At 39.7% G+C, this 13,872-nt stretch overlaps 1 protein-coding gene across 1 annotated transcript; it reads left to right on the top strand.

Annotated features, from left to right (window-relative positions):
- Positions 1–13,389, top strand: pcid2 (PCI domain containing 2). Its single transcript, XM_057825776.1, has 15 exons — positions 1–114; positions 407–466; positions 5,480–5,569; positions 5,657–5,730; positions 5,812–5,879; positions 5,989–6,028; positions 6,108–6,162; positions 6,233–6,336; positions 8,694–8,769; positions 8,876–9,017; positions 9,101–9,201; positions 9,529–9,602; positions 12,510–12,635; positions 12,702–12,829; positions 12,888–13,389. Exons 1-15 carry the CDS (start codon positions 82–84, stop codon positions 13,103–13,105), a joined length of 1,389 nt encoding a protein of 462 aa, XP_057681759.1. The 5' UTR covers positions 1–81; the 3' UTR covers positions 13,106–13,389.
- Positions 13,390–13,872: the final 483 nt, after the last annotated feature.

The following is a 13,872-nucleotide window of genomic DNA, read 5'->3' as shown; positions in this document are numbered from 1 at the left end:
TCTCGAAGAAGATTTCTGACCCGGAAGTTTATTCTGACAATTCTACGACCCGGATGTTAATGTCGGTGAAACTTCATTTGAATGCTTTTTGTTGGATACGATGTTAGAATAAAGGTACGAATGAATATATATACTTTTACAGACAATTTAAGTGTAAATTGTTAATCTTTTAATAGAAACTTTTAGATAAAGGGCTAACACTTAACGTTTTAACTGCTACTCGCAAAAAGCATGAAGTGATTGGCATTATTTTAATACAAGCTCTTCACTGAGTACATATAAAATATGGCTTCACTGTAGAAGTCATGACGATGCTGTCGCCATAGTCCACCACTTTGCACCACTTTTATTCAGTCTCCTGAATTTCTATTAATCTGTGGCCATTTTTAACGTGGTTGTCCAACAGGACGAGGCTGGGCTCAAAGGCAATATGGCTCACATCACCATCAACCAGTACCTGCAGCAGGTATGTCCGACTGCTGTCTAATTTAGTGCTGTGCGATATGGGAGAAATCTGTAACAATATGGGCCCAGGAGCGGAGCTTGGGTGGGATGCTGACGGTGCCGAGGGGAGGTGCTGAAGACAACATGATTATGTGCGGACCTACAATATAGTGCAGGGGTCCTCAAATACAAATCTTGAAGGTCCACAATTATTTCTTTCTTACAAGCATGGGTCGATTTATTAATGTCGGTCAAGTACAAGACAGGTCGAAGGTGGTAAAACTTTTGACCAAACGAAAATACATTGCACATTCTGAGTAAATAAAGTAACATTTTCTTGACTTAACATAAAAATACAAAAAAACAAAAAAAAACAAACCCATGCAGGTACAATGTTTACGCATGTACACTAAATAATTGAAGATCTGTCATTAAGGTGCAAACAATAACTATTGACCGTACATTTTGTAACTAAAAACACTGCTGGACAAAAAAGGAAACGTCCAAATAGCAGTACAGTACGTGTTCAAATGTACAGAACATAAATGGCAAGCTTAACAATTTAACAATAACCTTGCTTGACTCTTGATATGCTTCAACCTGTTAATTTCTTGCCTTCTCAATTCTGATTTAGGAGGAAACAAACAGCTGTGCTCTTTAACATAATGGTGTTTCATATTTTCATAGTTTCATATATTTTTTATCAGAGCAACAGTCTTGAAGCATACTAACCCTATATTGCCAAATGTATCACATTTGATACACCAAAATTTCATGACTTGAGACTAATTCAGAATTTTGACATTTCTTTTTGAAAAAAAAAATTATGGATGCAAGTCAACACATGCATCTGCAGGTTCCATGAGAAAAACAAACAGGATTTAGCAAGGGTCATAGATATCTGAGCGCTTATTACACATATTCATTTTGACTTTTCTTTTTACAAATTTGGAAAAAAAGATTTCATTAGGACCTTATTTTTCAAATTTTGGGATTCTCTGATAATTGCTTCATATTGCTGGCATTAAAGCAGGGATGGGCAAACTATTCCACAAAGGGTTGCACTGGGTGCGGGTTTTAGTTGCAACCCATCAAGAGGACACCTTTTCACCAATCTGGTGTCTCACAAGTGCAATCAGTTGATTGCAGTCAGGTGCTTCTTGTTTCTTCTTCTTCTTCTTTTTGTTTATTGGCAGTTTACCCCTCGGTGCCGTGGGGCATTACCGCCACCTACTGGGCCGACGGTTTAGCACGAGATCAGGCAGTTACAGACTAAAAGTAATCCCTCCTGACAACCAGTGAAACACACCCAGAGTGTAGACAAAACCCGAGCCAAAAAATTGGATAAATGTAATACTAACAGCCAAATTTAATACTAATGAATTACCCTCTTCCTATATCCTGTCCAACAGCCCTGTGTCCCTGAGAAACTTTATTAGCCCTTTTTGAATATTGGCCCTTTTCATCTGCAGAACATTTCCCATCCCAAATGTCTCTTCTGCCTGGTCCAGCACCATCCTGAACCGATCCCTCTGCTCTCCATACTTCTTGCATACCATTAGAATGTGTTCAACCGTTTCACGCTCCCCACAGTGTTTACATTTCCCATCTTTGTGTTTTCCTATCCTATGCAACGAATCATTTAGCCCCGTGTGCCCTATCCTCATTCGAGTCAACACCACCTCCTCCCTTCTGCTTCTCCCCAATCTCCTTCCCACACCCACCTGTGACTGTATTGAGAATAAATGTCTCCCCGTTTCTTGTGCTTCCCAATACCCTTGCCACCTCTTTTGTATGTAGCCCCCAATAATGGATTTCCCTTCCGCTCTACTCAGGACTCCCCGCTTTTCTATCCCCGGTGCTCTCAGCGATTGCTTGGCCAGGATGTCCACCACCTCATTTCCCTCAATCCCCACGTGCGCCGGGACCCACACAAACTCCACCCTGAGCCCACCTTTCTGTGCTTCATACAGTAGCCTGTGCGACTCAAATACTAAGTCAAGTCTACTGGACTTCATGGTTAAAATACTCGTGAGCGCCGACCAACTGTCTGAAGCAATCACTGCCAATTTTATCCCATTTGTTTGAACCCAACCAAGTGCCATTATAATTGCTGTTACTTCCACTGCATAAACAGACAAGTGATCCGTACACCTCGTTTTAATGTCCACATTGTAGCTCGGCACATGTGCCGCCGCCCCAGTACGTCCAGTTTCAGGATCCTTCGACCCGTCCGTAAATATCAGGACGCTTTGCCCATACCTCTGTCCCAGATACTCCTCCGCCACCATACCCTGGTTTCCCCTCTCCCGGATCACTTCCTTGATCTCAAAATTTACCACTGGCATCGTGAATAGCCAGGGCGCAACACTGGACACTGGTACTGTTTTGCCGAACTCCAACTCGCTAAGCCCTGCCAGTTCTGCCACTGCATTCCCCACCCCGCTGAAGGTCATCTTCTGTTGATTTATGTCCTCCCACCTGTCCATCAGCACTTTCTTTACTGGATGTGTGTCTCCATGGCCCCTTACACTCACCCAATACGCAAGCATAATTTTCAATCTTCTAAGTCTTAAAGGGAGCTCCCCCAATTCCACCTGTACTGCTGCGACTGGTGACGTTCTGAAAGCTCCACTGCATATTCTCAGACCGTGCGCTTGTTGCACCTCCAGCTTTCTGAGGTGGTGCTTCTTGTTTCCCCGGACCCCTCATTGGTTAAACTGCCTGTGCTGGATCAGTTGCAACAAAAACCAGGAGCCACTGCGGCCCTTGAGGACCAGTTTGCCCACCCCTGCATTAAAGGGTTAAGCTCATAGGTTTGGTACTTGCAGTTGGTAAAATGGACGCATATTTGTCAGTACATTCCTCATTGAAACGGCGATTTTCGTTGTCCACTTTTCTTCTCATGATCAACTTTGAGCATGCCATTTTGTAAGTTTCGGTCTTCTACTTGGATTGTAAAGTGCTAGGTGCGACTCGTCTTTCACACTGCTACGGTCCGTCCACTTTAGCTTGTAGCATGCAGGCTCTCTCAGCCAATCAGCACATCCATGCACGCTCTCTCAGCCAGTCAGTGCATCGTTGTGATAGAGATGACAACAGAAGTGGGAACATGGAAGATATTTGACTAAAAATGAAATGGAATTCATCGATGGAATAGTAGCGTTTATTTTCTGAAAAGTGCCATTTGCTCTGGGTCCGCAGAGAGGTGTGCTGTGGTCCGATCGTGGACCGCGGTCCGCTAATTGAGGAAGCCGGATATAGTGTGTCAGTGGGCGTATATATCACAGCTGACATAAAACTAGTGATGGTGAGATGAAGCCTCGTGAGGCATTGAACCACTTGAGCCAATTGGTTTGAGAAAGCGTTCATTTCTCAAAGCTTCATGTGAGCACAGTACCACCTACCGGTTAAGTGTATGATCACAGTCAGTTGTCTCTCAAACACATGAGTGTTTTTGCTGGGAAGGAATTAATTTACAAAATATTGTTTGGCCAAATCATCTTTGTACATACATTATGCATATGTATTTACAGTGATCTGTCGATCGGGACCGGAACTGACCGCGTAAAGTGAAAAACGGCGAAATAAGGTCACACCCCCCCATTTTTGACATACATTTTTTTGTGCATCTACTGAATAATATCAATAGGTGTATATAAAATCCTAAAATTGCATATGTTATCATTAGAACATTACAGAATAGTTTGAAACATAAATGAAACATTAATAATACAAATGACATACATAAAATAATGTATAAATAATACATACTGTACATTAGAGGTGTGCAAAATTTCCGATTCTTAGATTATTCGCGATTCGGCCGTGGCAGATTCGAGAACGATTCACAAACATCCAAATTCCGATTATTGAAATATGCCAAGTAAAGCGGAAGTACAACACACTCAGCGCGCCGCGCGGACTTCGGGACGGAACGGAGCGGGAGTAGCTAAACATTATGCTTCTCATTAACCGGCCCCTCGGGTAATGCCAATGCTCAACTCACGGCTCTAGCTCAACTCATGCCACGAGATAAAAAAAAACACAACATACCTGACTGCTGCCGAAAAGCTGCTACAAGTACAGCTAAGCTACATAATGTTACGGTAGATATCATTTATATAGGACTAGATGGATTATAGACTCGGTAGCGGTAGCAGCACATCTGCAAAAAGCTAGATGCGGGCGTTAGTAAACGGCCGCCATCTTAAAGCAGTAAACTTCCCGGCAATGCTGTTGTAGCGAACCTTCCAAGCAAACCTAATTAACTTTTTATCAAAAATACTCCTAAATCGGTAAAATATTGACTTGAATCTATCTTTAAAATAGTTTTAAAACTTTCACATGTCAAAAGTAGACAAAAGGGAAATTATGGAATAACGGGAGCAATTTTAACAACTTTAACGGTTGATTCACAACATTAAATTAATTGAATGTAGTTTAAAGCTGCTGATACAGAATGGGGACTGGAGTTTTTTTATTTAATGTTATTTTTGTATATTTGTTTACTGCTATATGTTAACTTGATACTGAAATAGTAGTTTGGTTTAGCCTGAGAGTATTTTTGAACAATTTTGGAACTAATGTACAAAACTTTATTTAAAAAAAAAAAAAAAAAAAAAAAAAAGGGAGGGGGTGCATCAATAATCGTTTTATAATCGAATCGGAGCCTCTGAATCGTAATCGAATCGTTAGGTGCCCAAAGATTCCCAGCTCTACTGTACATTCATGTTTTCCTTTCAGCAATTTTCGCACAGACTACAACTTCACAACAGTTTCGTATTAGGCGCCGTACTCGTGTGAACACGACTGGCTGGCGAAGCATGGTTCCTATAACTAGACATTAATGTAGCAAGTCAGTGCAAATTTGTTGCCATTTGCCAGCCATCCTGTGCATTGCAGGAACAGGTCTATTTATAGCGATAATGACGGTAGACAGAGAAAGATTGTTTTGGTGATAAATATCGTCATATCGTACATCACAAACAACAAAACATTACTTTAGATGGAATTATTTCTTGTCCATTTGCAGGCCTATGAAGCCATCGACAACCAGAAGGGGGCACTCTGTGCTGAGCTGCTGTCCTTTAAACACCCCCACGTAGCCAACCCAAGGCTCCAGGTGTGGCTCAATCCACAGATAGATTGATAAACCTACTTTGTTCACCCACAAATTAACTATTAACTCTAAATAAAACTCACATTTCAGCTGGCCAACCCAGAGGACAAATGTCAGCAGGTTCTTGAGCCACCGTACGATGAAATGGTGGCTGCTCATCTAAGGTGGTCAACACTCGATGGGTTCATGGTGTATTGACAAATGATTGTAATCTGGGTCTCACTGCATTCTTTTATGCTTGCCAGGTGTACGTATGCAGTTGCCAATCATGACTTTGTAGAAGCCTACAAGTTCCAGACCATTGTCGTCCAATATCCTTTATGATGGCATTAGCAGTCAATACAGAAGTAAATTATTAGGATATTGCTCAAGTATAAACATTCAAGTTTACAATCAACACTTGACTTCTTGACTTCTCACATCCTTTTTGAGAGCATTTCAGTCCCACAAAGAGGAGAACTGGTGAGTGACAGCAGAAGCGGATTAAACTCATCACAATCAAGACTAAATTAAGAATTCCCTCCTTCTTTGCATCTTTTAGGGCATTGCCTGTGATGTTCACTGTCACACTGGATTTGAGGATATTTGCTAACAATGTAAGAAAACATTGTCGCCATCTCATAGGGACTTTTTTTTTTTTTTAAAGGAACATCTGTGTGCTTCCAGGCAGAGCAGCAGTTGCAACTGAAGGGCAAGGGTCAACCGAGTGAGATGCTAGAAAAAGCTGCCGAGCAACTCATGAGCTGCTTTCGAGTTTGTGCCAGTGACAAGTTAGTAATAATGAAAATTATTATCACTGGAGGTGTGAATTAGGGCTGCCACAATTAATCGACAATTTTGATAGTCGATTAACTCACTGACAGCAATTACCGCCTCAAAGATAACATGGCTATCAGAGTACGACCATCAGGGTTAAGATTAACTCATTAGCTGCCATTGACGGCGCTAGACGTCCAATCCATTTTCTATTTTCAAAATGGATTGGAAGCCTTGTGCCTTCATTGGCACTGAAACTTGAGCATTGACAGGCTCTGTAAATCAGTTGCATTAAATCAAACCACAAGAGAAACTTGCCTGCTGGGTGGTCCTACTTCTTTTAAGACAGCCATGATAGTAAAATAGCATCATGTAATATTTGTTAACAGAGGATTTATTGTGGAGGTACCAGCGGGGCTCATTTACAGCAGTCGTCTTACAAAGTTAGCGCCAGATTTTTTTTAAGTGTTTTTTTTTTTACTATGCTATGCTATATTTGTTTTGTATTTTTTGTAAAACTCAGTTGTTTTATAACTTCAGAGTTTGAACTCTTTGGGATGTATGACCTGGGTGGCAGAGAAACTTTGTTTGCAATACTTTTAATTTTGTAAACCAAAATGAATATAATACCTATATAACTGGTTGCTTATTTTTTTTCTATTATTTTCATGCTCTAAAAATTTAGGAATCTGATCTCCTCAGCAAACGGCACGGAAATTGTCCGAAAAATCTTTCAGGACATTTAAAAAAAAAAAAAGTAAACAAAAATATTGTTGCTTTTAAAAATGTTTTATCTTTGATTTATTCATAGATGTATTGTTAATAAAAAAAGGGGAAAAAACATTTGATGTTTTTTTTTTATTCTTAGTCCTGTATTTTTTTAAATCAAAAAGCAAGATAGTGGAACAAACCTGGATTTCTGTAATCCTCGATGAAAGCAAATGATTATCTCTGTAATCAATCAAAATTAGATATTTGCAAATATGTATTTTTTTTTTTTTTTTTTTTTATAAAATGATGTAGTTACATGCAGTAGTTACTAGGGTTGTTCCGATTATGTTTTTTTGCTCCCGATCCGATCCCGATCGTTTTAGTTTGAGTATCTGCCCATCCCGATATTTCCCGTTCCGATTGCTTTTTTTGCTCCCGATTCAATTCCAATCATTCCCGATAATTTTTCCCGGTCATATACATTTTGGCAATGCATTAAGAAAAAAATGAATAAAACTCGGACGAATATATACATTCAACATACAGTACATAAGTACTGTATTTGTTTATTATGACAATAAATCCTCAAGATGGCATTTACATTATTAACATTCTTTCTGTGAGAGGGATCCACTGATAGAAAGACTTGTGACTTTGTATATTGACTAAATATTGCCATCTAGTGTATTTGTTGAGCTTTCAGTAAATGATACTGCAGCCATGCCCCAAAGCATGATGGGAATTGGAACCATGATGGGAAGCAAAACCATGACTGTGCGTCGTGCTACCAATGGATATATATTCTCCGCTTTGGGAAATAACTTAAGGTGGTAAGACAAAGATCAATTGCCACCTTGCTTCTCCACTTTGCTTCCCATGATATTTCTAATCATAGGGAGAGGGATTGCAAGGTCTTAGCCAATTGAAGAAATGCTCCAAAGACTGCCAAAATTCACTCTACTCATATTGATCTGCCTTTTATCTCTCTATAGAGGTAAAACGGCGCCATTACAGATTGAGCACGACAATGAGTGAGAGGGTCGCGCAGCGCATATATTATTAGCGTGAAATATTTCAACGTGACACAGTTTTAAATAAATTTGCCGCCGTTATCGGGATATTTTCTGATAACCCTACCTTATGCCTAAACTTAAGACTCTGGATGAGTGTAACATATCATGTCTGTAACGTTAAATACAATTAGAAAATGATTTAATTAAAAAAAAAAAAAAAAAAAATATATATATATGTATATATATATATATATATATATATATATATATATATATATATTAAAGAAAGGCATGGCCGATACTTTTTTGTCGATTCCGATACTTTGAAAATGACGCGATCGGACCCGATGCCGGTCGATCGGGACATCTCTAGTAGTTACAATATATTCAGTCGACCTTTTTTCAGCGCATAGCTTTTGGTGCCAATGCACATTTACAGCTAAAATGAAAAACCTAGAGTAATATTACAATAAATAAAATTATTTAATGATGAGCCAATTGGTCGACTAATAGCAAAAATAATCAGTGATTAATCGACTGTCAAACTATTTGTGGCAGCCCTAGAGTGAATGTGAGCGTGAAAGCGTGTCCACAAATGGCCCAAGATCCCAACCTGGATCTGATTGTATTGAATTGTGACTTTGCAGTCGAGCTGGGATCGACGACTCAAAAAAGTGGGGCATGATGTTTCTAAGCAACCAGCTCTTCAAGATCTACTTTAAGGTCTCAACTCTTTTGTTGTTTTAATCACTCAAAATTATGATGGAGGAGCTTGATCCCTCTTTTTACATTATACAACATTATATTCTCTTGTCTATATTGCCATCAGATCAATAAGCTACATTTGTGCAAGCCGCTTATCAGGGCCATCGACAGCTCCAACCTAAAGAACGACTACAGTCCTGCTCAGAAGGTCACATACAAATACTATGTAGGTCGCAAAGCCATGTTCGACAGTGACTTCAAACCAGGTAGCGTCATTTATGATTTCATCTCACTCCCAAACAAGATCATTGTCCATTTTGAATACATTTTATGTGTCTGTGCACTGCAGCCGAGGAGTTTCTTTCCTATTCCTTCCGACACTGCCATCGTGCCAGTCAGAAAAACAAGAGAATGATTCTCATCTACCTGCTGCCTGTCAAGATGTTGCTGGTTAGACTCACTTTCTTGAACTACACTGAAGCTATTCTCTGAATTGGAAGTGGACTTTTTTTAACAGGGGTCTCAAACCAATTCCAGAAAGGGCGACAGTGGGTGCAGGTTTTCATTCCAACCAAACAAGAGGACAGCTTTTCACCAATACGCTGCCTTACAAGTGTAAACATTTAATTGCAGTCAGATGCTCTTGTTTCAGCAGAAACCTCATTGGTTGTATTGTCTGTACTGGATCGGTTGGAATGATAACCTGCACCCACTATGGCCTTTTGTGGAATCGGTTTGAGTCCCCTCTACTAAAACCTTTATCCACTGACCTTTTAGGGCCAGATGCCAACGCTTCAGCTCCTGGAGAAATACGACCTCCTTCAGTTTGCTCAAGTCACCAAGGCTGTCAGGTAAGGTGTATGTTGTGTGTCAAACAGTCAGTCACTGTCAGCCCTTCCAATTCAAATGGAACAAACTTAAATAGCATGTAGATTTTACTGTTTTTTACGGAATTTACTGTTTAGCAATGAATCTCGTTTCCCCTAGAAAACTAGCAAAGCCTGGTGGTAGAAAACCCTACCAGTGGACAAAAAAAAAGTTTTCACAAACATAAAAGAACAATTGAAAAAAATCACTTGACTAAAATACTAGTGAATCTTAAAACAATCAGTTGCTGATCACCTTTAAATGTAAAATACATGGGCATAAATAATAATAACTGAAACATGGCAAAGGGTAAAACCAGGTAACTCAGAGGCTGAAGAAAGTCATGCTGTGTGACCTCTTCAACTTTTTTCTGCACATGGTGCAGGTTGAATTGGTGCAAGCAATCCAATCACATAACCAATATTAAATATGTACTTAAACTACTTGCAGAAAAGTGAAAACAAAATACTCACCCTGTTCATTGCTATGAAATGTCACTGCACCATACAGGAATTGTGAGTGCAAAGGCAGAGTTGGGGACAGGTTTATTCACATATCGACCAATAAAAGTCGCCATCGGCTTCCAAATTCATCACCAGATGCAGTTAAAATGGGGTAAAGATATAAATACTTTTTATACTGTCTTTCATAGCACCCTTTAGCCCGGCAGGTGGGCAAGAAAAGCCTGGTGGCCCACCAGGCTTATAAAGAACTGTGATTTGTTGCTCAAATCTGTATTTGAAAACTACCACCACACACACTGGACACACTTTTTAGTTGTTTTTTTGGAGCGCAGCAAGTGAAGAGGCTTTATAAACTATCCCTAATAATGAGCAAACAACAACTCTGCGTCAGTGAGAACTTGACACTAGCCGGCATGTGAAGAATAACGAGCGCAAGGCCTCAACTAACTACATTCAGCGTGATGGTAAGTGTTTTATATACAGTGCATATAAATGTATATTTAATTTGTTTGAAAAGCAAAGACAACCGCTCATTTACTGTAAATTACCTTAATGTGAAAGACTGTTGCCCAAAGTATTGAAGTATGCAAGTGGCAAATTTCTTAGACCTCTGATAATGTAGAAAATAATGTTTAAACACAAAAAAATGACACCGTTTACGAAAACAGCCATACATTATGTGACAAAGGTGAAATTAGACGTGTACAGCACATAAATGCTGATGCACTCAAAAGATGGATAAAGTAACTAATCAAATGGGCACATACTCTTCATACTACTAGACCTGGTCAATGGTGTACCGCACGCATGCTATTTTTAGACCGTGAAGTCGCATCGTAAAGCGGAAGTAAAGCAGCAGTAAGACATTATAGACCCGCCCTCGCATAGACACAATGTTAATTCTGCCACTTTTCCCGGTCATCTTTCAAAAACGAACAAGCCGATCACACATTGCTTTTTTTGGAACTTGTAGGACGACTCTAGAAATTACGACACATGAAGGATGTTTTCTTCATACGTTTCCCGAAACCAAAAACTCGGCGGAAAAAATGTGAAGATTGAATCGACTTGCGCGGACTTTAAACGACAGCTCGGTGACTCCATTCACATTTCATATGCAGTAAACATTTTGTTGGGTTGGCGTGGTCTTTCAGAGGACCAAAAAGGTAAGCCGTTTTGATATTTTTAACTTATTTTTTAGCGTGACGTTCTTCCGCGCTGCTTCTGTCTGACAATGAATGACCTGAAAAGAATTAAAATTGTATCTGACTGCCACTGTTACCTTTTCTGTTGTTAAAAAAACTTTAGTAAGGGGGAATTGTAAATAAATTGTAGAGTTAATATTTGTTATCAATGAAAAAATTTAAAGTGTTCGTTGGCTGTCACTGAGTAGTATCTGCGATCGGTACACAAAACTAACAATTTAAATTACCCCCAAGAACGGTCAGAGACGTAGGACAACCAAAGGATATAATATATAAGAAAGACAGGGCTGGTGGTAAAGGATAGCTTGTTGAAACAGGAGAAAGTCAATTTCTGTCGCGTAGGAAAAAGGTGTCGATAAAAAAGCTAAGGCTATGCTAAGGTCGGCTCTTTTTTTTTTTTTTTTTTTTTCCGTCTTTTTCAGCCCTCGAAACTCAAGTCATCTCTTTAACTGAACATTTTTATGTTCTTCCACATCTTTGCAAATGAATTTGGCAGCAGAGACATCATTTTCTGAGAGAATTGGTAGGTTTAGCTCTGTAAACATCTCCTTCGTACATGATTTCAATTCATTTCCTATTGGGGACGAACGGTTTCGTGTCCTCCCTTAGCAATAGTAGCTAACGTCATGAATATTAATGAGCGGAAGTGACGTGTTGCTTGCGGTACGCCATTTGCAGCTGTCTCTCCCCTTTTTTCGTCCAGGATACAAACGAAGCCCATTTTACCTCTCGGGTCTTCATTATGAAAGAGTGTCTCGTGTTTGGCATGTTAGCAACTCGTAAGCACCTTGTGCAGGCAATGTGTCATTAGTAATTAGGACATTCTGAGGTAACTTGCGTTCATTGGCTGAAATAGTACTGGCATTTAAAAATGTCCAGGAAATATACACATGCTATTGGTTTTTATTTGTTTATCTTCATTGTTACACCCTAGGGGGAAAAAAAAAGAAATTCTGTGTTTTTCCACTTCATTAAAACATTAGTTCTGCTGGTAATTCACTTGATATAGGTGTTGTCTTTCAATTTAATTTCTTCCCATGCTTGTCAAAATGTGTTTACTTGAAAACAGTTGGTGGTGTTAAGAAAGTCCAGGGACCAATATGTTACAAGCTTTCTGGAACTGTAGGGAATCTACATTTAATGCTTCTCATACATTTTTAAAGCATTGGGTATATTCCATTTTAGAAACATAGGCATGCCTATCTGTGTATGTGTTTGGCAGTGACGGAAACCTGCTGCTATTAAATGAGGCTCTTTCCAAACACGAGACCTTCTTCATCCGCTGTGGCATCTTCCTCATCCTGGAGAAGCTTAAGATAATCACATACAGGAACCTCTTCAAGAAAGTGTAGGTGTCACCTTCACCCTCGCGACTAGCTGAGAGTACGACTGACATTTTGACGTCCGTGTTCAGGTACCTGCTGCTGAAGACACACCAGCTGCCTTTGGACACCTTTTTGGTGGCCCTGAAAATGATGAAGGTGGAAGATGTTGACGTGGATGAAGTGCAGTGTATCCTGGCAAACCTAATCTACATGGTGAGTGCGCACACACGGACACGCAACGTCGAGGGAAGCTGACGCCGTTTATCTGCTCTTAGGGTCACATCAAAGGTTACATCTCTCATCAACACCAGAAGCTTGTGGTCAGCAAACAGAATCCCTTTCCTCCACTGTCTACAATCTCCTAAGCTACTGTATATTAGCTCATAAGATGGCTTCCTTTGACTGGGAGGGTTGGCAGCGATCAGTCTCTGCTAGCCGTCCAAGTACAAATGGATTGGACGTCTCTCACCGTCAACAGCTGGCAAGAAGTTAAGACCAACTAAAATTCATTTTTTTGTATAACTAATGGTCAATCATGAAATAAAAGACACTGTTTTGTATGCTCTGCTTCATTCTTAACAGTGTTCGTTTTAGTCCTTCTTAGTAATTGGATTTCCTGGTTTTATGTTTGGATTGGGACACAGCAGGAATGTTTTCATAGTTCCTTTTTTCCCCCATTTTTGGGGGAAGGGAATGGGGCCCATCCACATGTAAAAAATTGTAACACATAGTATACTTCGGACTATAAGGTACACCAGATTATAAAGAGCATGGTTAACGAATGAGTGTTTTTTTATCTGTGTGTGTGTGAGTGTATGTATATATATATATATATATATATGTATATATCTGTATATAAATATATACAGTGCCTTGCAAAAGTATTCGGCCCCCTTGAATCTTGCAACCTTTCGCCACATTTCAGGCTTCACACATAAAGATATGAAATTTTTTTTTTTTGTCAAGAATCAACAACAAGTGGGACACAATCGTGAAGTGGAACAACATTTATTGGATAATTTAAACTTTTTTAACAAATAAAAAACTGAAACGTGGGGCGTGCAATATTATTCGGCCCCTTTACTTTCACTGCAGCAAACTCACTCCAGAAGTTCAGTGAGGATCTCTGAATGATCCAATGTTGTCCTAAATGACCGATGATGATAAATAGAATCCAACTGTGTGTAATCAAGTCTCCGTATAAATGCACCTCCTCTGTGATAGTCTCAGGGTTCTGTTTAAAGTGCAGAGAGCATTATG

This window comes from Corythoichthys intestinalis, chromosome 2 (genome assembly GCF_030265065.1).
Source record: "Corythoichthys intestinalis isolate RoL2023-P3 chromosome 2, ASM3026506v1, whole genome shotgun sequence".
Classification (NCBI taxonomy): domain Eukaryota; kingdom Metazoa; phylum Chordata; class Actinopteri; order Syngnathiformes; family Syngnathidae; genus Corythoichthys; species Corythoichthys intestinalis.
This window is presented reverse-complemented; position numbering and strand designations above follow the sequence as displayed.